At 42.3% G+C, this 26,604-nt stretch overlaps 1 protein-coding gene across 3 annotated transcripts in view; it reads right to left on the bottom strand.

The window, feature by feature from the left end:
• Positions 1-25,679, bottom strand: part of LOC128700278 (kielin/chordin-like protein) — a 56,943-nt gene extending 31,264 nt beyond the window's left edge. For 2 of the 3 annotated variants that reach the window (XM_053793336.2, XM_053793338.2), the window contains exons 1-2: positions 25,447-25,679; positions 17,115-17,267 (exon numbers count right to left, since the gene is read on the bottom strand). In XM_053793336.2, the coding sequence (XP_053649311.2) occupies positions 17,115-17,267; positions 25,447-25,534 (241 nt within the window). In that variant the 5' untranslated portion in view covers positions 25,535-25,679. The remainder of the gene's footprint in view (positions 1-17,114; positions 17,268-25,446) is intronic. The other variant, XM_053793337.2, reaches the window with a different exon arrangement.
• Positions 25,680-26,604: the final 925 nt, after the last annotated feature.

Raw genomic sequence — 26,604 nt, 5'->3', positions numbered from 1 at the left:
AATATTGAGCATCTGTGGGGTGAATTGCAGCAGCAAGACAGGAACCGATTTCCTCCGACGTTGTCTTTGGGAGAATATGAGGGGGTTTTGTTCAGGAATTGTTAAAAATTTCCCTGGAAACTGTTTAAATGCTATATGAATAAATTTCTCTACAAATTGATGCTGTTTTAGCTGCAAATGGATGACCAACTCCACACTGACAAAAAAATGTTATAGAACAAGGTGTACATACATTTTCCAACCCGTGTACATAGGCAAGGGTTAGAATACGACTACCTATATTTACAACCGAGGGAAATATGAGAAAAAGCTAACTGATCGCTACGAGTCATAGCGAGACCCTTCCCAGAGGAAATGAGTATTAAAATCATTAAGAAAAGCAGTGGAAGAAGCAGGCAAGAAACCAGAAAATAAATAGATAATATAAGAAAGGTAAAGAAACTGTATATCACTTGTTCAAGTAGATGTGGGCTACAGCGTAATGCAGCCACATATTTACCTGGAGTTTACCTGGAGAGAGTTCCGGGGGTCAACGCCCCCGCGGCCCGGTCTGTGACCAGAATGTGACATCTGAGAATGTAGTATATCGGCACGCACAAGTACTCTTCCTTTAAATGTCCCATCAGAAAAAGGATCTAGTGATCGCATTAAGACATCTCGTGATGGAGAGTATAAGCAAACACGTCCAGGGACAAACTGGGAGAGCAACACCTGAAGCTCACCCATATTGCCTACGAGTCTTCTAATATTCTACTAAGTCATGATCTGCAAATAGAAGTTTAACAGTAAGCAGGAGTTGCTTTCGGAGCAGAAATGTCAGTTAAATCTACTTGTTGAGGTAGCAAAAAAATAATGAGCAAAGTATTGAATCTCTTGTTAGGCTGAGTAAAGTGAAAATGAGAAGTATTGGGAGGCTTCATTTACTGAAGTGCTTGAGAGGAGGAGGAGCAGGAGGAGGAGCAGGAGGAGGAACAGGAGGAGGAACAGGAGGAGGAACAGGAGGAGGAACAGGAGGAACAGGAGGAGGAACAGGAGGAGGAACAGGAGGAGGAACAGGAGGAGGAACAGGAGGAGGAGGAGGAGGAGGAGGAGCAGCAGCAGCAGCAGCAGCAGCAGCAGCAGCAGCAGCAAGCAAGCAAGCAAGCAAGGTGTCAGAGACTATGTAGGGTAAGTGAAGATTAGATAGAGAACGAGTTACTAAAAGGGGAGATGCGAGAAGTTTGAGGCACGTGGTGGGAAGAAACGCGAACTGGGACAGTAGAGGTGGCTACTGTACGTTGGGATTTTTAAGTGATTTAGGGGCTAAAGATTTGTACATTGGATATCTTTTAGACATTGAGGAAGAGGGGATACAAGGGGACAATTTAGTTGGGAGAGGTTTTGTAGACGCAGAAATATGAGAGCGAGATGAAGGACCGTAGTTGACGAGGTAGGAACCTCGGAGCCTAGGACTGCAAAAGGGGTTAGACAGGTGACTGGAGGTAGGCGCTACCGAGGTTTGAAGGGGATCTAGAAACTCTAGAATGACAAAGCCGTGAGAGGAAACTGAAGGTGGAAACTGAAAACTGCCATGGCGTAAGCAGATCTTTCTTTTCCTTAGAAAACCGGGGAAGAGCGAGAATAAACAGTATATTCCTTTTAACAGGTAAGAAAAGTGATAGGTTGACTGCAGAATGGATTGTTATGGTCAGCCTTCCCACCAACCGGGCATTCTGCCATTGACCTGCAATATTTTGTTGGGTGGCCAAAGCTTCAGCATTTTCTACATAGTTGTGGAGTAGGGATCAATTCCCACACTTTTAAGCGCCGTCTTGTTATATAAACAGAAGTTGGAAGGTAGCGGCAGTCAGAAGTTAATTTAATTATATTACAAGGACAGAGCTCTAGTTTCTCCATAACGTTTGCATAACACGAGAAAATTTCGTTGAACGATGTTCTGTGAAAGAACAGTTTAGAAATAAATATTGAGATTTGCGCATTTACAAATTTTAACCGGAATATTGTCAATGGTTCTAAGAATGGAAAGATTAGGAGCATCCTTACCATTTTGCACCGTGAAAATCTTAAGAACGTGTAACGAGTTTTAACGAGACACTTGTGCAAGATTATGAATCAATTTTAAAGGAACTTGTCAAGTTTTCAAAATCATGAAACAATGTTTTGTCCAACATGGAGTGCCTCGATACTATGGTCTGAAAGATAGTCTGAGAGATGTCGGTTGGAGAGTAAAGAATTTAGTCCACGAGGTACCTTGAAACAGTACAAGGAAAACAATGGTCTAGCAGGTTTCTGAGTAGATGAGCTAGAGGAAATCAGTTTAGTGTCCACTGACAGGTCGGGGTAGTTTGGATGGGGGACCCGAGATGGGCCTTTCTGAAGTGTGGGAGATCCAAAAATCTTTGTACTGTATTGGGGAGGGGAAATCAAACATGGTCAAGGTCATAGGAAGGCCAGACGTAACAAGAGTGTCAGTCGGGACGTCTGTGTCAGAGTTGGGCAATGAGGTGTTACCTGAAAGTGGTACCAGAGGTCCGAAGGTCTTGGAAAGGGGATGGGGGTGCTGCTGGGAAGGGAAAGGGTCCAGGAGAAATTTCAGGTGTATGCAAGTTTTTTCTTTACATAAAATATAGATGTGGAGTGATATCTCTTAGGGGAAAATTAAAGAAATCTCATTCTCCAACGCGCTGAAGACGACCCTCGGTGAGGCCGGTAGTGCAGATGCTACATGGAACCCGTTTCTTACCCTACACTTCATGCCAGTAAACGGACAACCCTGGATAACCTCTCATCCACCGAGCCACCTCTGCAGATTAAAGAAAGGGCGGTCGGAAGCCAGCCGCAAAGCATACGCCTTTCGGCAGCAGTATCAGGGATTGGGCCACCTTAACCTCTTGCCTAGTCAAGTCTGGTTCTGGGTCATTGGTGGGTCGTCAGGAGTTGCTCCTACCGAGGAACCAAGAGGATGACAAACAGGGGAAATGAAAACTAATGTGTAGAATGAAAGTGCATAAAAATAACGATACTGTCAATTTAAATAAAGATTACTTCTCTTGCACTACTCCATACTGCAGACCAAGACATGAATTCCTAACCTTCATTCAGGAAAGACTTGGAAAGCTCCAGGAACTAACAGAACAAGGCATAATAAAATCGCTTATTTAGACTGGGTATGTCAGAAGCACTAGTAGAATTTCGCTAGTAACCGACGAGGGTAAACCATGGAACACCCAGGGATGTACCCGAGTCACCACTAGGAAACTTCAGGACTACAAGAGCCACCAGGCAATCCTCCCGAGTGTGCGCCTGATCAGATATCTCCATGAATGATGCATACAACCACTCCTTCTATACTCCCCCTTGGCAATATTTGCTGGAAGGGGGGTTGCTGGGTTCTTAGCCTTTGCCGCTTCAACTCCGCTACCACGTTAAGGTGACTCGGCATCGGCAAGGTCCAGTTTTGAAATGGCAAGTCAAGTTTATTGCCTCCAAGGAGAAGGGAATAGGGCTTAATATTAGTAAGATTTATGCATAGGGGAAAGTAACATTTCTAAAGGTAAAAGCAATTAAATTAGTGTTAAACTACAATGCAGTTGCATTCAAGGTTATGCTCGAGTAACCAATGAGGAAAAAAATACAGACATTATTAATAAAAAAAGGCGCAATACCATGACTGGTACGATACACAAATAACCCTCACAGAGGAGCTTACGACGACGTTTCGGTCCGACTTTGACCATTTACAAAGTCACACTTCATTAATGGTCCAAGTCGGACCGAAACGTCATCGTAAGCTTCTCTCATATGTGAGGGTTATTTGTGTAACAGACAGATATTCAAATAACGTGAGAATGCTTGCCGGCCTGAGTGGGCCAGAGGTCTATCACTAGAGCATCCTGAAAGATCTATACGAGTGTTAGGCTCAAGTCTCATTGTTTCCCTAACAGCCACATAAATCAACTTTCACCTGGTCAGAACCAGGCTGTAAGTGGCATATGACCCTCTGAATTCAAGAGAACCAATATAAAAAGGTGCAACCCCCTACAAGCAAACCACCAAATTAGATACAAAAACAAAAGTCTTCAGGAAAGGAATACATTTATAACCTTAAAAGTTGTCATGCAGTGATAATATAACCTACTGAAGATAAACAAGTCTTATCGCGGAAATATATCCTGCCAAAGGGATGTTTAGAGCCTTTCCTTCCAATGGTTTTCAGCCTATTTCTAAGTTAGGATGAGAGATTGGAAAATAACTATAATGAAGACAAAAGGAGGGGGGGGGAGGAATTCCTGTAAAAAAAAAACTGAAAAAATGTTTTCTTACAGTAAAATATAGTGCACAGTTCTGGCAACATGTTGGTGTAATCAGTTTGTTTCTATCATATTTCTAAGTATCTTTTACCAAAAATGTTATTTGTTCTTGCTGTCATCAAGAGGACATGATGCTAATTCGTGTTTTTTTTTTCTACTCCAAAAATTACGATTTTTATGATAGTCTCCAAATATACAACATGACATCATCTCTTGATTCCATATTAGAGTTCGGAGTGAGCTGCTCAGTTGCCTCTGGGCTGCCGTCAAGAAGGAAGGTGTATGGTGCACCGAAGTCTGGCGGGCCGTGACCGTCTACCTGGATGTTGTTCCGGGAATCAACGTCCCCACGGCCCGGTCCACGACCAGGCGGCCTAGTGGATCAGGGCCTGATCAACCAGGCTGTTACTGCTGGCCGCATGCATTCCAACGTACAAACCATAGCCCGGCTGATCCAGCACTGACTTTAGGTATCTGTCTAGCTCTATTGAAGGCAGCCAGGGGTTTATTGGTAATTCCCCTTATGCTTGGTGGGACGCTGTTGAACAGTCTTGGGCCCCGGACACTTATGGTGTTTTCTCAGTGTACCAATGGTGCCCCTACTTTTAATTGGGGCTATTTTGCATCACCTGCCTAGTCTTTTACTTTTGTAGGGAGTGATTTCTGCGAAAGTAGAGCTTTACAGAAAATGACATTTCTTTCTCATGAATAATTATAATTTACTGACTTTCCGATACTCTTGCAAAAACAACTTGACGGATTGTCATGATTTTTACGCACACGCACGCGCGCACATTCATTTTGAGGAATGATTCTACTCGATGGTAACGGATTTGCGAGATTTTTTTTTCATCTCCCCCCCCCAGAAAAAAACTAATTATGCAATCTACTGACATTGACAATTATTTAGACCTTTATCTTTCATCCGATGTCAACTAGAACATTGTACATCTTACCAAATTTGCAAACTAGTTTTGTACAATATAAAATAGGACATTATTTATCTTTCTATCTTTAGAGGCAAGAATCACTACAAATTGTTTAAATCACAGTAAAAAATTCATTGAAATCGGATAATTAGAAAAATTGTATTCTTGCCTCCCTCCCTGCAAGTCTTCACACGAGGACAGGAAAAACAGCCACTGCATGCGTCTCGTGTATCATTTTAACTATTCATGACTCCAACAGCCACCCAACTTTACTTTCTGCAACAGTGCCATGATATCTGTGGTTAAGAGAACTGGATGCAATGGAGGCGTTACCATGACAAGAGCAACATTGTGTCTGGATCACGTCGCTCCTGGTCATTGCAATGAATCGTGTCCTCAGGTGTTGCTGCCACGGAGTTTGAACTAAGATATGTTGGTGTTAGATAAATATACGTGGAAAAAGCAGATCAAGTGCACTGAGAAAAGAACATCAGTTGACATCAGCTCCAGCACTAATCCCCAAAAATCTACACTGACAAAAATTTCTAGCTTTTTGGGATCCATCCCTTACCCTGCCCTGGGCTCAGCCTACTGATGGCTTGTCCAGAATTAAGGCAGGGCTTAGTAATACTGCCTATTTAGATAGTACCAGAGGTACTAGCAACATTGTCAGTAATGAGCAAGGGTAAAACAGCAAGAAAGTCATGCCAGTCAACTCTTCGACCCACAACTTAATGAATCAGTTAATATGCCGCTAAGTGGCCATCTGACTGTCCACACCAACTGACCGGTTCAAATCACAAAACTGAAAAGGTGATAGCTCAAAGAGTGAAAGAACGGTTTCCATTAATCTCCAAGAGCAAAATAACTACAAAAAATTCTTGTTTTACATTGTCACTTAAACTTCACGACGTTAAGGTGACCCAGCGTTAGGTGCACGGCATATGGTAAGTTAACAAGGATTTTAACACTAATGATTCCCTCGAGAAAAGTTAACAGAAGAAAAATTCGTTTCTCATGTTGAATAAACGAGGAGTATGGAAAGGGGGATTATATTCAAGGAAGGGGGAGAGCTTAAAGCGTTCTCTAAGCACCTGGGAATGATATTTATCATGTTCGATCTAAGGGAAAGGAGGTTAGGAGCAATTCCTATTGTCAGGAGTAACCATTATGTAGCAACTTTCCTCTACAAGGGGGTGGGAAGATATGAAGGAAGGGGTGGTTAAACTGTTTAATCATATGGAGACCACTTATATCCTAACACCACGTTAAGGAAGCCAGAGTAATCAGGAGATTGTGTAGACAATTCTAGGAAATTATGTTCCTTATTAGTGTATTTAAATTGCAATACTCTTTGGCAACCAGTGCCAAGTTTCTTTGTATTAAAACCGTAAATCTAGTGTGGCGTGTTCTATTATATTAAAGGAATAGGACCTTTTCATTAGAGCATTAAACTGTCAAAGATTGTATAAAAGACATGCACCGCATTCCAGCTTATTCAAATTCAAACTCAAAGTTTATTCTCTATAAGGATAACAATGTTGAGTTTACCTAAATTTGGTTATTGTGTGGTTTACATGTAATAAAATTGTGATTACAGAGTGTACCACTAGAACGCTTAGCATGGCTAGGCATTTCGGGCAGACTTAGTTTTAGTTTTATTCTTAATTGTAAAATATTACAAATTATGAGGTAAGTTGGTATTATGGCTAAGTGACTAAATACTAGTTTGTGAGTTTAGCAATGTGAATGCTTTTGTTTTGGCACAGTACATAGTTTCAGTATTGGAGTATCACAAGATTCATTATTTTAAGATTGAGATTAATATTTCTGTTTAAGGTCAAATGAGTGAGTGAGTAAGTGTGAACCAATTTATTATTACACAATCATAAGTAAAATATCCAAAAAACATTTTTCACATACTGCAATCCACGTCCATTAAACTTTCCATGTCATTGGCTAGAAATGTGAGCATATCTAGAGGAAAGGGGAATTATTCTCATCCTTTATGCCTGAAAAATATGCTCGATTATTAAATCAGGGAAGCAGCCTGTGGAAAGAGGAACCTCTTTCTGAGAAGATACTCGTATCTAGGCACAAACCCCACCACCTTGCTGAAGTAACCCAGGATGGATGGGGTAGCGTAGCGTGTGTCGAGTGCAATACTTCATTCAATGTATATAAACCATGTTCCTGCATGTCATCTTTAGTTTTAGGAGTGGTATGTACTTGCTTACTAGAAAAATGCTCCATTTAAGTTCAATGGCTGGAGGGGCTAGAGACCGAGGCGAGGAGAGACTAGCCAGTCCCCCCCCCCCTCCAAAATACTCTCAATCTTCATGAAAATGGACAGCAACCCACACCACAAAAAATTTATGTAACACTGAAGTTTAGCATACCATCCCGAGGGTGTAAATATCCCAATTATAAACTGCAATTAAGTATACATGAAGTACACTGAAAAGGAACTTACGTTATAAAAAGAATACAATGCAAAGTAAAAACATTTAGCACTACTGTCGATAAGTTTTGCCTATGCAGCAAGCTATACAACACTGGAGACAGAAGTGGAGAAGTTATTTCGAGGTTGTCTATTTCTAAAGACTTTGGGTTATCAGTACTTCAGTTAAAGGTGAAACTGACACGGTAACACCATGTCATCTTGGCACTGGTAATATCTTCAGTTTCTGTTAACTGTTTAATTCTACCGACTTTACACTAGTAGGCCCAAGTCTCCTATAGCACGCATTCGTCTCTCGACCTGCGGGGAGAGTGGACACTTCTACAGTTTCTCTTGCACGCCACCTGGTGAGGAAAACTTAGCATTTGCACCAAGATGGCGGACCGAATGAGCCGGTGCATAAATACTGTCTGCATCGAATTGGTCAGGGGATCTTTAAGCAGTGCCACGATGAACGTTCTCCTGCCAAGCATTATCAGGGACGTTTATGGCATCCCCAATGAAGAGTTGTACCGAGTGGCGCTGAATGGTATGTCCAGAGTCTTCGTGAAGTTCATGAGGACCGACTTCAACTCCAGTATTGTCCACGAATTTCAAGAAAGGAGAATGAGCGTCAATGATGTTTCTAAGTACTTTACTTGGGTGAAGGTACGGAATGTACCTTTTGAAGCAACAGCATACAGCCTACAGGTTGTGTTCAGTGGTTATGGGACTACACTCTGCGAGCATGGGAATGTGGAGGGACGACCCTACGAGGGGCTGCCAGAAGGATCCTTCACATTGAAAATGACCTTGAGGCCGATACCATCGTACGTCACCTTGCATAGCTATAGAACTCAAGTTTTTGTACACTATGCGGGGCAGAGGAGGACATGCCGTTTATGTGACTTATGAGCACATGGCGGCACAATGCCTCAGGAGACAGGGCCCTAGGGTTCAAGGAATGGTTTCTGAAGACAAGCAGTTAGAAGTCTTGGACGTTATTACGGGTGATGTGGAAGGCCGGGGGAAAGGCCTATGGAGTGAGAAGGTTGAAAGAGCAGGTGGCTTTGGGGACGTATGTTACACTACAAGAGGAAACGGGGGGGGGGGGGGGGGAATAATGCTGTCAGACAGACCGTTAGATCCTACAGATTCGGCTCAAGAAGGGATTTTGGAGGCTGTGCTGAAGGATTTTTTGGAAGAGTCGGAGCATGGTGTGGAAGGCGACGAGAGGTTAGGTGATGTCAAGGTAATGGACGAACAGAAACGGGGTAAGGAAGACTTGAGCGAGGTTAGGATTGAGAGCAATGTGGTGGTGGAGGTCCATCAAGAAGATGTGATTGAAGATGTGTGTAGAGGGTAGCTTCCGCAAGAGATCAGCGGGGGCATCAGACATGGATGAGGTCCTCACACCAGCACAGCGGCCTGGGAAGAAGGTTTGGGCAGCTGTGGTGGAAACGGCGAGACCGGGAGGGGGGGGGGAGAGCAATGGGAAGATCGGCGGGAAGGGACAGGAAGGGGTTGGAGGGCAGGAACGAGGTATTGCTAGAGATGGACCGAAACTTATGAAAGGAGGATAAAGTAAGCCTCAGCAGCATAGGGGTAAGCCGCCATTCTTGTAATTTCAGGTGTGTAACTTTCAATGTAAACTGTCTTAAGACAAAGGCCAAGAGGGTATGGTTAGAGTGGTTAAGGAGATTTAGTATTGATGTCTTGTTTTTGCAGGAACATAACCATAGGTTAGGATGTGAGTTGGTTTTGAAAGGTTATAGGTTGTTTACCAGTGATGCTTTGATGTTGAAATGAGGTGTGGCTGTGGCGGTAATGGAGACCAGTCCTTTGCGTATCCTGGGTTGGGAGGAGGGGAGGGTGGGAGGGTTGTCAGGGTGGATGGGTTTTGGGGGGTTGGGAGGGTTTGTTTTGTAGGCGTGTACATGCCAGCAACTAGTAACGCTAGGGTGAAGGTGGATTTTGTACGCAATGTCTTGGTGTATCATTTGAGAGGTTTGCCGGCTATTACAGTGCTTGGCAGGGATTGGAATTGTATAATTAGGAATGGGGATGTGGTTCCGAGGGGGGGGGGCGGGTTGTGTTTTGGGGGTTGAGAGACGTTTTGCGGGATGTTGGAGTGGTAGATGTGGTTGGAAGTAGGGGATATGGAGTGGAGCACACTTTTATCCTTAGGGGATATGAGGCACGGTTAGATAGGATTTATGTTAGGCAGGTAATAGGTGTGGAGAGGGCGAGGACTATAGATGTGGGTTTTTCTGATCATCGTGCTGTTATAGCAGATTTGAGGATAGCTGGTATAGAGCGAATTTATACGGGATACTGGAAATTGAATGCGAGGCTCCTTAGGGACGAGGGTGACGCTACAGGATTTGAGGATTGGTGGAAATCCTTTTGGGAGACTAGGAATAGGGAGATGGATTTGCTGGATTGGTGGGAAATGAGAGCTAAAGTTGGAATCACGATTTTTTTTAAAGTACGGGGTAAGGAGATGGCGAGGTGGAGCTATGGTCTACGAAATTATCTTGAAGGTCAGTTAAATGACTTATGCAGAGGACCGAAATAAAGTTGGTGGAAATCCATAATGAAAAGTTTGAGGCAATTCGAGTTAGGGAGGGGTTGGAGGATGTTTTAAGGGGGGATAGGCCGTCGGGATTTGTACTCAGGAAGTTTAAGGAAAGACAGACAAAAACCACCTTGGTGTATATAGTGGCAGATATGGGGGGGGGGTGGATTTGAGGAGGGTCAAGGCCTATCCACCATGGAACATAATAGTTTGTATGCCAATTTCTGGTTTAGGGAGAAATGGAGGAGGGTTGGCAGGGGAGTGGGTGAGGGACATTTTGGGGATGAAAGGTTTAATAGGGTTATAAGTGAGCAGGACAGTGACAGACTCCAGAGTAGTATTAGTGTAGAGGAGGTGGAGGAGGCAGTTTTTGGGCTGTACCAGGGTAAAACCCCTGGGATAGATGGCATACCGAACGATTTTTATAGGCGTCATTGGGGGAGTGTACGGCATTGTCTGGTGGGGGTTTTGAATTTTATGTTAGGTAGTGGGAAGATGGGAAAATCGCAAAGAACGGGTGTCACGGTTTTAGTGCCCAAAAAGAAGGAATGCCTAGTTTTGAATGATTACCGTGCAATTACGTTAATGTGCTCGGATTACAAGATTTTTGCTAAGATTTTAGGCAACAGAATGAGGAAAGTGTTGGGTTTAGCGTTACATAGGAGGCAGTTGGGGATTCTGGGGAGAAGGATGAGGGATGGACATGGTTTTATTAGGGATTTTCTAGAGAGATGTACAGGAGGGGAATACTAGGTTTAGATTGGGAGGACTCTTATGATTGCGTGGACAGATTTCTTAGGGGTTTGCTTAGAGAGGTTGGGGTTTTGGGAGGGGGTAGTGAGGTGGGTGAACACCCTGTATGCTGAGGCAGAGGTGAGGGTACAGGTCAATGGGAGGTTGGGTGAAAGTGTACCAATGGAGAGAGGTTTAAGGCAGGGTTGCCCGCTATTGCAGCTGCTTTTTGCGTGTGTGCAGAATCATTTCTACGAGTCTGTTGAGCGGGTGATGGACGAACAGGAGATGGAGGGGGGGGGGGTTGCAAAGGGGCATCGTTGGGTATGTGGATGATACTACTGATTTGCTACAGGGTAAGGAGGAGCTAAGGAGAGTGGGTAGAGAGATTCAGATGTTTGGTATGAATACGAGGATGAGAGTTAATACGGTGAAATCAAGGTTACTAGAGGTGGGTAATTGGATGGGGGGGGGAGTTAGGATGGACAGTGGTTGGTAGAATCAGGGTGTGTGGAATATGGAGGGGGTGTAGGCCTGCAGAAGGGTAAATTCGGAGTGTCACGGGTAAGGCATTAGGTACACTGGGAGGTTTAAGTGCGAGGGACCTAGCTTTACACCAGAGGGTAGTGGTGGTAAATTCACTTGTCTATAGCAAGGTATGGGGGGTGTCAGAGGTTTTTCCCTTAGAAGTACAGAACATTGTGGAAATGCAGAGGAGGGTGCTAAAGTTTGTGGGGGGATTTGGGAGGGCATGGTTAAGTAATGAGGTAGTTATGACAGATGTTCAAAGAGGGGGTTTAGGTTTGCCTTTAGGACAGTAATGGCTATATATATATATATCAAGCAGAGGTATATTAGGGAAGGGGGTGTGAGGGGAGCTAACGTAGGAAGAGTTATGGAGGAGGCACGTAAATGGTGGAGTGACAAGGACCTGCAGGTTTGTGAAGATATGTCAAGATTTTTATTGACTGTGCAACAGGTGGATAACATCCAAGTGAAAAGGTTGGCGAGAGTAGTGGGAGGTCAGGGAATTTTGCAAGGGGTAGCCATGTATCCAATGTATGATTGGGGGGTTATTTGAAAGGGTTTTATTAAGCTTAGGATACCGGCTAGGATAAGAGAATTAGTGTATCGTTTCATCATGGGGATTCTGGCCTCCAAGGAGGTGTTAAGACGTATGGGGTTGGTGGAAGAGGCTTTTTGTCAGTTTTGTGATGTTGAAACGGCGTTTCATGTGGTCTTTTATCCCTCCTTGGAGGGGGTGAGATCATCGATAGGTGGGGTTATCAGATTGTTGGGGGGGGGGTGACGTTTGCCGCTTTTATGGTCTTTGCTATTAGATGTAAGGGGAGTGCCTAGGGATGTGGGACAGGCTATAATGTATGTCATAGTAGATTATCTGGATATCTCATGGGGAATGAGGGAATTAAGGAGTGATACGGAGATAAAAGCATTGGCGGCTAGATTCTATAGGACAAAGTGTAGGAATATGCTGGTTTATGGGGCGTCCTGGGAAAAAAGTTTCCCGGAAGGTTATAGGAACCTCACTGTGGGTTTCCTTTGTCAGGGTCCCTGAGGATGGGCAAAGGGGTGGTCTCCTTCTGGGGAGATGTAAAGGGGGTTGGGGGGGGGTTTGTTTGACGCTGGATTTTTTGTGGTGTGTAAGAGGAAGGTAGTGGCAGTTTGGTATGGATGGTAAGCTCTGTTTCACGGGAATGTTTGTCCTAGTGAGATATAAGAGTAGCTTACAAGGTTAAATTTTCTGAACCTGATTGTTATGTTCACTGTGTAAGAAATCTTCCTTGATAGCCAGGATACCGAGCCCTTTGGATCTCGGTTTTAAGTAATCAGGTATGGCAAGTTGGTTTCAACAAATTTTTCTGAGGTACATGTCAAGTTCTTTTGGGACCGGCAAGATACAGCGGCTCTTATACTTACTACTTGTCTTGTATTATGTTTAACTTTTATTGTTTGCTGGAGGTTCTGTGTGGTAATTCTTAAGAGTATGTATAGGTCTTGGGTCTATACCATGTTTATTAAAGGGTTTATACCTAAAATTATAGTGGACAAGAGTTTCGGTTTGCATACATATGTGGGAGGTTTAATTTCTGTGTAGGGTTTGGTATTAAACTTTTGATGTGCCGAGTTTTATGATGTTGTGAATGCTTGTTTTAGGGTTTATTTTATTTTATTATTGTATGTTACATGTATGTTGTTCTGTTTTCTGTACAAAAATTATTGTACTTGATGGTTTAATACATTAATATTAAAATACTGTTTTTCCCATGGTTATTGTGCATAAGGAATCATGCGTTCCTTCAGAATTCCTATTGGTTAGGCTATAATGTAACAACTTTAACCAATACTCTGAACCCTGTCATAGCGGGTATGTTCGGGATTTGTCTGTTTTATAGTTATGGTAGCTTTAGTAAGAGTCTTTTACTTTACTGACATGATTTGTGTTGTATATATATTGTGTGTTAAAGGTGGTTATGGCTTTGGTCATGTGATACAACTTTACCTTTATAGTGATGTTGTGCATTGTAATAGGTTATGACATACTCCTTTTTATTTTGTTAACCCATGTAAAATTTTCTTTTGGAGTTTCTTTGGTCACATTTTGCGTGGCGGTACCTATAAATGACTAATACTTAGCCAGTCTTATTTTAGCGTGTACGGTTTGCTATAACAGGATGTTGAACATTAAAATGGTATAAAATACCGACAGGTTGTTAGGTAAGACATATGCAACAGTTAGGTATCTTTATTTCGAAACTTTTCGCCTACACAGTAGGCTTCTTCAGTCGAGTACAGAAAAGTTGATAGAAGCAGAAGATACTTGAAGACGATGTAATCAGTCCATCACCCTTAAAGTTTTGAGGTGGTCAGTCCCTCAGTCTGGAGAAGAGCATTGTTTCATAGTATGAAACAATATGGAGATGAAGTGACAGGATGGAGCCTTATATAACGCCAGGAGGTAGGTCACTAGAAGAGGTAAGAACGCAGATGTTGGGAGGTCAGGTCCCTCTCAAATCCAGCCGTTCTCACTAGTAGAGGTTGTCGAAGTTGATTGCAGGTCTGTACCAAGATACCCTTGTGTTGCAATGTCTGACAGATTGAACATTAAAATGGTATGATGTTGTTATAATACTTGTTACCTCCAGGAATAACCTGGTACTAGTAGCGTAAAAGTTTTTTTTTGTACTCTTATTATGCATCATTTGTACTTTTGTAAGGTTTCTTAATAAAAAAAAACTAACAGTTCTAGCTGCTGGACCTTTAGTATAGTAGTCTGCCCTCGAGCCTTTACATTAGACAAACTACCAGTTATCAAGGGATTGACCACTTCCAAATCTTTCGCAGTGGTTTCCCAACCTTTTATTTTGGCCTCATTCACCCTTTTTCACCGTATGTCAGCGTCATTTCCTCCCTTCAAGACTGTCAGACTCAAAAGGTGCATTCGAAATAACACTTATATTCACTGCTAATTACTTATACTAAAGTTACTGAAGCACAATTCAATAAACCAAGTTCAATAGAATACCAGGGTACTGTAATTCGTTTTATTCTGAAGATGATTACCGTCAGTGAGAAACATATGACTGTTTTCTTAGCAAATTCTTGGATAAGCGGAGGGCAGAACATAGGTAATTTTCATCCTTCAGTCTACTTTGTTGCACAAAAACTAAGCAACAGAGTTGAAAAGCGTTGGTCTGGAGTTTTCCAACCATCAGCAGGTTCAAGTCCCACCTGTGGTATAGTTTGAAAAGACTGACTAACAAAGATATGTCGACACAAATGGAAGCAATGCATGATGGATATCTCTTTCTGCCACTTTTGGGTAGGAATCGCACAAAAAAGTCCAAAAGTCTGATTACTTTCTCATCGAACATATCTCTTGCTGCCAAATCAGTCTTCATTCCTTAAATTCGTCTTGACATCCAACTAACTTTCAACTGACATTTTAAATGGATTTAGCACTAAATCCAACTCCTCATCACTAAGTTCAGGAAAACAACGGCCGAGTTTATTTTCTAGTGATGGCAAATGCTGCTATTTTTTGGGGTGGAGGAGGGGGGGGGGCAAACTCTGGAATCAGTCTTCAACACTAGCAACGTAAATTGAACAGTTTCTTAAACATTTAAGCACTTTTGTTCTTGCACTTTCTATTTCAGTTTTTCAGCTTGCTCGTAAAAGCTTGCAAGGAACCCATGAATTTTATGATTTATACATTTTTTGCATCTGAAGATTCAATTTATTCAGCTGCGCAAATATGTCTAACAAATATGCAAGGCGCATGATCCACTCCTCAGTTTTCTGAAGTTTACCAGAAGAGTGGAAACAACTTAATAAAATTGCAAATCGAAACTTTCATTGAAAATTTACTATGCTAAACTAACCAGAACTAAAAATTTGAAACCAATGACAAGAGGCATCCTTAAGTGATAGCACCGATTCCAACTGTTCGATAGTTTCTAACTATAGTATGCTAGGATTCACTGACTTCAAATCAGTCCCTCAGCCTTGGAGTTGAAGAGGGACTGATTACGTCATTTTGTATACAGTTTACCGTTTTCCCCAATATGTCCTTTAATTTGAATTGATAAAGCCACTGGATGGCGAAAAGTCTACAATAAAGATACCCAAAGGATGCACATTTGTCTTAATTCTCCAAAATGTCTGTATTGTATGCCACAAACGTACAATATTGTCTTCGTATGATGCATCAGATATTTAAAATTAGCAGTTCTGAGAAATACACTTATCCTGACTAAATAATAAAAATTACAAAGTAAAAGGACAAATGCAACTAATGTGAGATTTTATTGTGACAACGTTTCGCTCTCCTGGAGCTTTATCAAGCTCCTGGAGAACGAAACGTTGCCACAATAAAATGTCACATTAATTGCATTTGTGTCCTTTTACTTTATATATTGTCGGTAATTATACCAATATTAATACAATAAAAATTTCACACTACACAAAATAGGCAGGCGAGTATTTACACTACAGTCACTTTCCATCTTCGTACAAGTAAGATTTTGTTTGAACTTACTAAGTCAAACTTGAAAATTAATGGACTTGCTTCAGGAAGCTTTGAAAGAACTCAATCTTGGTCTTGGGTAACCTGCAGGTGTAGATAGTTACACGAATTTTGTCGTTGTTACAGTACAGCAACGTGGAACTAAAATAAAATCTTAGGAAGAAAAATCAGGCAATCACTTAACTTTTCTTAAAGAGGATACCTGTTCAATAGAACAACTTCAGAGCTTAAGTGTATTTCAATTAATGACGAAGCTACAACATTCTGTATATCACCAGACTTGCTCATTTATTAACTATTCAATCTGTGGGTGATGTTAGTAGATATGCCTTCAACGATTTCAATCTCTGAATTAGGAAACCAATCTCAAAACAGAAATTGACGAGGAGTAAGGCGTTGGGAAGGTCAGCAAGACTTGCTATGCTCAAGTCAAAAAAGGGAATTAAAAACTTAAGAAAACTCCAGCCTTTGAGATTATTAGGTACAAGAAAAAAAAATTAAAAAGGTAATCTCGTTCAAAAAAAAGTCCGTAAACGGACATACCACCACAGCAAGACAAAGAAAATGGTGACCAAAAGTTTTCCTGGTCCTTACACTAGTAATCGAAGTATGGCTTAAGCAAGTTTAAACCACTCTTCAGTAATGTGTCCAGCCTTGAACCGCACAACTAATCCGAAGCACATACATGCAGGCGATTGAGCAATGTGTGCGCACGCTTTATCCTTAATCTTAGGAATTGAAATTTAATAGCTTACCTATTCTTCCAAAGAAAAATTAGAAAATAGGGCGTCCAATCAGAATCATGACATCCTCGAAAATACAAACTGGCAGTGTGCTCTTTTAAAAGAACTATGTAGCGAAAATAGGAAGTCTAACGAGACTTTTTGCATAAAGTTATTCCTATCCCACCTATGCGAATGCTAGTGACTACACAAAAAACATTTGAACCCCTCTGAACAATATGCATCATACTTGAAAGCTTACTGTACATAGTAGGCAGCCTGAATATGTGTATGGAGTTTATAAAATAAGGGTACATCACACGAGAACTACGGAAAGCTACTTCATGGTCTGTTCTCACCTTCACAGTATTTTAGTTTAACTGGAACAATAGTCGCAGTAAAGAAGGGTGCTACGGTAGATGGTTTTGCGGCACAAATAAGCTGTATACACATCTCTGGAAGCACTTCGATTACGCTACCTAGCTTGTACAACAAACCATTGTAACAGCAACCTGTCGATAAACAATATAATTAAAAAAAATTCATAAGCAACACTACTTAATCGAGTAAACTAGTACAGATTCTTTATAGGTATATTGTTATGCTTTTTTTTTGTAGCATGTACTCCCACACCTCTGGATACCTGGCCACATAATCAACAGCCCCCTTGATCTGTGCAACACTTCCTAAAGTGTTCAGACGACAAAACGCTACAGTATGACAGTGCAGAAATGCAGCTATTTTCTTTCCAGTTTCAAAGAAATAATTGTCACTTCGAAAGCATTCAATTAATACTTTCTTTCTGCTCTCAGTATGTTCCCAGCGGTCAATGGATGAATAAACTTTGCTTGCAACTCCAGTGTCTTGAATATGCTGTACTTTTTACAATTAACGCAGATCGTATTACCTGGAGTATACCTGAAGAGGATTTCGGGGGTCAACGCCCGGCAGCCCGGTCTGACCTGATGCTAAGGTTTTCGAGAAATGTAATTAATTTTTATTGACAATACAAACCGATAATAAAAATGTTGTATAAAGTCTAGCAGGGGTAGTCTTATCGATTAGTAAGCGGCTTTAGTGTTGTATATTTTTCAACTATTGAAGTTTATTCCAAGTGCAAGACTTTTCTTTATTTAAAGGAAAATTTTTAGGAGCCAAATCATCAGTGTTTACTTAAAAATAGTTAACTATCCCGAAGACGAACTTCTCTTCACTTTTAGATTAAACTTCCTATATTACATTCGGGTTTTAAAATATTAAAAACTATTTAGAGAGCATATGTATATGGTCACAAATACCTGGACTCTCGCCGTAGCTATGAATAGTGAATTTTTTACTCTGTAGTAGAGAACAACATACGGGTAGCCTGGTATTTAAAACTTTCAGCCTTGTCGCTAATTATGAAAAAATCGTGCATAATATTTCTCAATTTCAATATAAGCTACAAACAGAAAAATCTTAATTTGTACATTTGGGGACTAAAAAGATAGTTTACACTAAACATTTACAGAACATTATTAAGGCAATCTTTCTTTAGCAAGAACTAAGTTGCTTAGCTAAAGGCATTATTATAATTATTATTATTATAATAATCAAGGGGTAAGCGCTAAACCCCTAAAGATTATACAGTGCCTGAGGGGGGGGGGGATGTGGAAGGTATTAGAGTTTAATTCGGGGAATTGGAGAACAGATCCAATTCCCTAGATCAAGAGCCCCTCACCAGCTAAATGCAGGGTTAGCTAAATGCAAAATTGCAATAATCCGACATGTGGTACAAGTTATTTTTTACAACACCTTCGTCAGGAGGTGTTTAAAACTCAAATGTGTTGATGTATCCTATATTGTGATTCTTTAAATTAGTGCCTATGCAATTTTTTTTTATATTTTATTTAAAACTCAGGTACAAAAATGTATGGGTACATAATCAATATGTAACAAGATAGAGGCAGTGAACAATAATCAACTGACTACACAGTACTGAAGAAGCACATATATAATGACAGAACTGGCTGCTGCACTCAAATCAAACACCGCTTGTACGTACATGAAAAGGTGGTCATATAAAAAAAAAAAAAAAGATAGAACCTACCCAGTAAAGCTTACACTCCCCCCCCCTCATGAATTATTATTATTATAATCAAGGGGGAAGCGATAAACCCGTAGGATTATACAGCGCCCAGGGGGGGATGTGGAAGGCATTCAGGCTTAATTCGGGGAACTGTAGCACAGATTCAATTCCCTAAATCAAGAGCCCCTCACCAACATCAAGGAACCTTCCATGAGGGGCCCCCCTCATGAAAACGTGCCACTTTCACCTTAGATACACAGTGACAAATCTCTTATACATTTGTAAAAGCATTAAAAACTTCAATGACAAATATATATATATATATATATATATATATATATATATATATATATATATATATATATATATATATATATATATATATATATATATATATATATATATATATATATATATATATATATATATATATATATATATATATATATATATATATATAAACACAAACCAGCCAGCTAAACGGCTGACACTAATACAAGGAATGTCTGAACCTGATGACTCACATCCACCATAGAACACAATCCACCCTACCCTCATATACCCTATGGTAATAATTAATATCGTGCACGGTGGTGGGTTTAAGACACTACCGCTGACACTTCAAATCCCCCCCCACATGCCTAGTAACTGTCTGCCGTCACCACTCATAACCACCAACAGTCCTTGATAGTAATTAGCGTCTTATATCACCCTAAAAACACGCTACACACAAACCTACCACAATAATAAATAAATTTACACATTATTCCCTCCAGCAGACATTATTTACACTGCCGGAGATAATCTATACATCACATCCTACAGAGAATGGACAACATTAGACATCTAAAATATGACGTGTATCACATGACCTGCTATTGCAGAGATTACTTAAACTCCTACCCCCCCCCCCCCCAAGTGAAAAACTGACCAGTTTCACCTGGCTATACACAAGATCAAAAACTCGTTCACTTGAACATATATAATGAAAATGTGAAAAAACATCTAACAATATATAAGCAAAAACACCCCAGGCAAGATCTTACATTATATACAATACCAAAACGTTCCACTAGTTAAAAAACAGGTATGAAACCTCATTATTATGACAAGTTACATTGCTCGTATATAGGTAGACATGTATAATTACAGGTTAAAATATGCTTATATACTAACATGCTTATGTACATCCTTACAAAACATGAAGGAATCCTTAGATAAATTATAATCATCGGTGTTCACAATAACACCAAGACATTACATTGAATATCACATTGAATATCACATTGAATATCACCTCAACATCCTTTCCTCACACAATTCCACACACACTCACACAACACACTCACCCCCCCCCCCTGGGAAGGCCAGCCCGTTCATGCCCCTGACCGCTTATAAAGACCATAAATCCCTCAAAAGAAAGTCCCTGTAGCCCTCCGAGAAATCCCTCTCCCACCTCCTACCATATATTTCCCTGTTGCGACACTTTGTTCTATAAAAGGATGCTGCTATGGCCATCCTACGTTCCTCCGCCCCTTTGTCTCTCATTGCCCATGATATATACACAAAATCAACCATTAAGTAAGCCACTGCCCTTTGAACCTTTACCCCAACCCCACCTACATCTAAACTGAGCGCTCTCAAAACCGACAACCCTTTCCCCCCCCCCCCCCCCACATACCGGATTACTTTCCCTAACCATTCCCGCACAATCCCTAGGCTTTCACAAAAATAAACTAAATGAAAAGCTGATTCATCTACCCCACAAACCTGACACTCCCCACCCTCCCTTATTCACCTATTTCGTAAAACAACCCCAGACGGCAATATTCCGTGAAGAAACCTATACATTACCTCCCTCACGCGTGGCCGGATGCGTAACCCTTTTAATCGACCCCAAATGTCTTCCCATGCGTACATCGGGTACACTCCTTTCGTTGCCACTACCACCCTAGGCCATATCTTCCTCTCCATGGACCCTACCCGCATTTTTCTCGGCTCTGACCATCATCAATAGACGCAACAACTCCTCACCATCTCTTAAATCTTGTCCCTTCCACCATCTCCGAAGATCTCCCTGCAGCATCCCCAACCCTCCACTCTCTTCCCCCTGAGCCCTTAGCAACCCATGTTTCACATATACACACTTCAACCTTCTTTCCAAATTAATTAACCCCAGCCCTCCCAAGGCCACCGGAAGTGTTACCACCTCCCTTTTCAACCAATCGCATCCCGAACCCCAGATAAAATGGAAAACTCTGCTCAACAATCTCCGGACATCCCCATACACTGAAGGGTACAAAGCTGCCACATGCCATATTTTACTGTACAAAAGCACATTGACCACAATGACCCTCTGGTGTAGCGTAAGGTGTGTCGGCCTCAATCCTGAATCTTCCCAATACCCTATCTAACACACCCTTTGAATTATTCTCCCTCACCATCTGAGCATTACCCATATACACAACTCCAAAAATTTTCACCCAGTCCACGACACCACCTCACCTCACCCCCCCACCCCCGCCCTCCTGCCCATCCCATTCACCCAATCTCATGAGCTTTGATTTATGCACATTCACTGCCATACCTGTTGCCATCCCAAAAACATCTATAACTCTCTCCAGACCCTCCAGACCCTCCCTCCCACTCACTAGGACAGTTGTGTCATCAACGTAACCTATGATACTGGGACTCCCACCTCGTATGTCCTCCCTTACCCCCTCCTGTATGCACCTTTCCACTGCCCTATAAAACGGATTCTGTAAACATGCAAATAATATTTGTGACAACGGGCAACCTTGCCTCAATCCCCTGCCCATTTTCACATGCAACCCCACCCTCCCATTTATCTGTACACACATCCCAGCTCCCCGATATAAAGTACGCGCCCAATTCACAATGTCCTCCCCGAACCCCTGCCACTCCATGATCCTCCACAGAGCCTCCCTCTCGACACTCGTATGCCGTTCTCCAATCCAACGCCAATACCCCTCGTTCCCCCTCTTGCGGACCCTCAATAAACCTTCTAATAACCCCATGCCCCTCATACATTGATCTCCCCGGAATCCCATACTGACCCCTCACTATTACCTTTCCAATGACCTTTTTTATACGATTTCCCAAAATTTTTGCAAAAAGTTTGTAGTCTGCACACATGAGTGATATCATCCAGTAATCTCTCACTGTGCACTGACTTTCACCCTTTGGCACCAAAACTACTAGTGCTGTCGCCTGCAAAGGTCCCAACGCACCCCTCTCTTATGATATTAAATAATTGCACCAAAAAATCTTTTAATACTCCCCAATGCTGTATGTAAAACTCCGCAGGCAGCCCATCTATCCCAGGTGCCTTACCCCTGCTCATACTCATTAAAGATGTCCACTCCTCTTCCTTCACAATAGGCCCCTGTAACTGTTCCCTGTCGTCCCTGTCCAGCACACTCCGCACCCATCCCCCTGTCTCTCTTAAAGCCCCCTCTCTCACACCCACACTCCTCATATGTGCACTAAGCCAAGCATCAACATACCCTCCCATCCCCTCCATCGTCACCAAATCTTGTCTCTCCCTATACCCCTCGATGTCCTCAAGAACTCTGAAACCCACCATTTTCATTGCAACGCGCTGGCGCCCCTGCCCTCGCAGGACAGACGCCGATGGTCTATCACCCCACATGACCTCCTCCAACCCCCCTAAAACCCTTGCCGCATCAAACCTCTCATTTTGCACTTCCATTAGGCGTTCCTTCACTACTCCTATGTCAGCCACAGGGGCTCCCATCCCCCCCCTTCCTCTCTCATAATACTCCCTTAACTGCCCCTCAAGATACCTAATAAGCCCATAAGCCAACTGATTCTCGTGCCTTCCCTGTTGGACATAGAACTCTCGAATCCTCGTCTTCGCCGTCACATCCCACCATCTCAACACATCCCCATTGACTTCCATCCCTTCCCATAAGCCTTTCCACCATTGTGCAAATAGGACCCTCCCCTCAACATCTTGAAGCAACCGAACATTCAATTTCCAATAACTCTTATACCTGTTCGGCCGACCCTCCCATCCCAAATCCACCAAAACACCTCTATGATCAGAAAAAAAGACATCCAAAACCCTTACACTCCGCACCACTGCTTTCCTTGTCACGTATATCCTGTCCAGCCGTGCAGCATACCCCTGCCTCACAAAGGTGTGCTGCACCTCCCACGCCACCCCCCCCCCTCCACATCCACCAACCCCACCCCGGTTAACAGGTCCCTCAGAACGCCAGAACAATATCCTGCTCCCCTAGGTTCCACATCCTTGCGGCGTATAACGCAATTCCAGTCCCCTCCCACCACAGCTAATGCTGGAAGCGACCTTAAGTGATACACCAACACTTCACGTACAAACTCATTCTTCACTCGACTGTCCCCCTCCGCCGGACCATAAACACACAAAAGATATCTTATCTCTTCCCCATGTCCCATCCACTCTTATAACCCTCCCCTCACCCCCCTCCTCACAATGATGTACAGTAAACGGGCTAGCCTCCCTCACCAAAATAGCCACTCCTTTCAATCTCGTTGAGTGTGCCGCATATACAGTATACCCCTCAATCATCAACATACAACCCGGCTTGTGGTTGTGCTCTTGCACAAACACTACATCTACACCATACCTAATGAGCATCTCATGAAACCATTCACACTTCCTAGAATTTTTCAGACCATTAACATTTATAGAGAGACTCTTGAATTTGTCAATGGAGGTTTTCCTTTACGTATTGCACCACCTTTATCCCCCTTCCCCTTTATACACCCTTGATCTTCAATCACCATTCTGTGATCTGCTTTCACATGCCCCTTGCCCCTGGACATCCCAGGTCCATGCTCAACCACTTCAGCCCAAACCTTTTTGCCCGAACGCTGTGCCGGAGTGAGCACATCCACATCGTCCACGTCCGAGGGCACTGCCGCTCTCTTCCGTGACACTCGAGCCTTTCTCCCCGCCTCCACCTGGAAGCCATCCCCGTGCACTTCCGCCACCACCGTGCCAATTTGCAACCCAGCCTCAACCTGGGTCTCTGACATGCCTCCACCCCCCTCTCACCACCTGGAACCCCAGCAGCATCCAGGGCACCCACAAGCCCCTCAACTGTGACCTCTCCTGAGGTCCCTAACAGGTCGTGGAGGACTGAATCAATGGTAGCCTCCACGGCCCTGTCCTCACCCAGTGACACCACATCTTTGGTCTCCAGTGCCTGCCCGGCAGTGCATGTCTCTCGGAAGAGTTACACACTCTTCCTCCCTCAAGGCCTCCTCGACCTCCACACTCCAAGCCTTGTTCAAGGAAACCGACTCAGGTCGTGCCAAATTCAACGTCTCAAGGTCCTCTGATGCCTCCTTATGCTGCTCCTTCGCCTGTGTACCCTGTTGTTTAACACACTGTGCAGCAATGTGATCATAGGCACCGCATAATCGACAGGTACGTTGTTGCCCTGCATAAGTCACCATTACTTGAGTCCTGAAGTCTTCTAGGAAAATACAGGAAGGAATAGGATGCCTCTTGTCATTTTTAAGGAAAAACTTCCTTCAGGCATCCCAAAATGCGATCCTTCCTTCCATTTCCCCAATGTCGCCATATGAACAGTCCCAAACTTCTCGAAGACGGCACGTAGGTCTGCCTCATTAGCCTCAAAGGTTACATTTCTGATCTTCACCCACGTATAATGGCGGGACACATCATGTAGCCTTACTGTCACTGCAGGATTCACTGGTACACAAAGATCTTGGAACCTGGCGACTATGTCCTCGTATACACTTGCATTGAGAAATTTCACAAATTCTATATGCCCCGTTCAAGGCTACACCATACAGCTCTTCGTTGGCAATGCCGTATGTGTCCCTGATGATGGCAGGTAATAAAACTTGAGCTGAGTGGGCATGCACAGCCCCACGCACCACTTCTATGCCGACAGTGTTTACCCTTCTTGCCTGCTGCGCCATTTTGAGAAAACCAAGTTGTCACCGGCTGACAGCAGAGGGCAGGCTCAGCTTACGTCCGCTCGTCCCATAGGTTGAGCGACGAATGTAGTGCCTATGCAATTATTAAATATGCTCTATGAGGAACCAGTTGTAAAGCTTAACCAGTCAGTCACCGCTACATGTGAAACAAAAGTTTAGGAATATGCACAACGAGTATCCAGAAATATTCTGTAAATATGGAAGATCAATAACCAGGTTCATTACTGACAATGTAGAATAACGACTCTCTTAAGTCATCGTTCAATGATAATCTTTCAGAGTTTATTGACGTGGCCAGAAAGTAATTAAAAATGCTAACGACTCCATAAGAAATTAAACGGGTGTTTGTAGTGGTTGGTATGCATTTTGAACATGCAAGAAGTCTTCTGTATGAGGCTCCTGCGAGGGAAAAATGCATCGTTGCATTTACGTAAGGCTTAATTACAAAGTAGCAAATATTGATTATTTAAATTTCCCAAGAGTTAAGTATATTTTGTATTTGAAATTAATTTCACATAATTACCGAAGGATAAAGATCAGAAATTGACACCACTTGCAAAATATATAACCTTAAACAAAACCACAATAGTTACACTCTAAATTAACTATTAATTACAACTTACTATTAGCAGAGGTAGACGAGAGAAGTTCCACGTACACGAACACCAACACAAAGCTCCAATTATGTGAGAACCACATCACCTTTTCCATGGTACAACAGGCCAATAATAATTCCTTGCACTTTAATAATCTTCACGAAGGTAACAATTTCACTACTAATATTAGATCACTACTGTGGACCATAAACTCCGTGTTAAGTGTGCGACGAGACTGGTAGCCTCTCCCCAACAGTCCTTAAACAGTCTTTTTTTTATATATTTATTTAAATACACTACATAACAAGAATATGATACCTTATGACCAAGGCCGAAATACATATAAATCATAACACAAAGGATAAACATTACACGCACGCTAAACATATCGCATATAAACAACAGAACCTTAACTATAATACGGATAATACCCTATACCATAAACAATACATTATAAAACACACCCCTACCTAAACATACACAATGCACAGCATATTATATATATTTTATTAGAACCCGCACACATATACATACGGCTAGGTACACAGAGATAAGATAAAATGTGTGCAGTGTAAACATTAACTCAGCCGGACACTACACCAGGTCATAAAAACTAGACACCATGCATAACACAAAGCTTACCTATCAAGCAACCCACCAACAAATACATCAGGAACTAGTACAATGGGTGCAGCATGCAATAGTATTGGCACCATGCCTCCTACCCCCACTAACCCCCCCCCCGCACTACCAATAGAAAGTATAAGAACACACACAATAATTAACCATAGGCCTGCATGTTTGCATTGAATATCTTCAGTACTAAGGTTAACGGCCACCACCACTGACATTACAAATATACACACTATATGCACAGCTTACAGAACAAAGCTTACTTTTACAAAAAGAAAATATGATTTGACAAACATAGCAGCAACAAAGCCAATCTAAGCACTCATTAACATAACAGTGGTGTTCATATAACACAAGAATCCCAAAATGGCCCCAACACATAAAAACCACACCATACATTACAGTTGTAAGACACCCGCACACGCAACATCATTCGACACCAATTATTACAAATAGTATGATTACCGATAGTGACTTTATAAGTTTGTCATGTTCCCCCCACACGCATACCACTTCCCCATAATAAAAGAAGCACAATATATACTGATGCTA

The sequence above is a fragment of the Cherax quadricarinatus genome, chromosome 71 (genome assembly GCF_038502225.1).
Source record: "Cherax quadricarinatus isolate ZL_2023a chromosome 71, ASM3850222v1, whole genome shotgun sequence".
Taxonomy (NCBI): Eukaryota; Metazoa; Arthropoda; class Malacostraca; order Decapoda; family Parastacidae; genus Cherax; species Cherax quadricarinatus.
The sequence above is the reverse complement of the archived record's forward strand: the minus strand, read 5'-3'. Positions and strand labels throughout refer to the sequence as shown.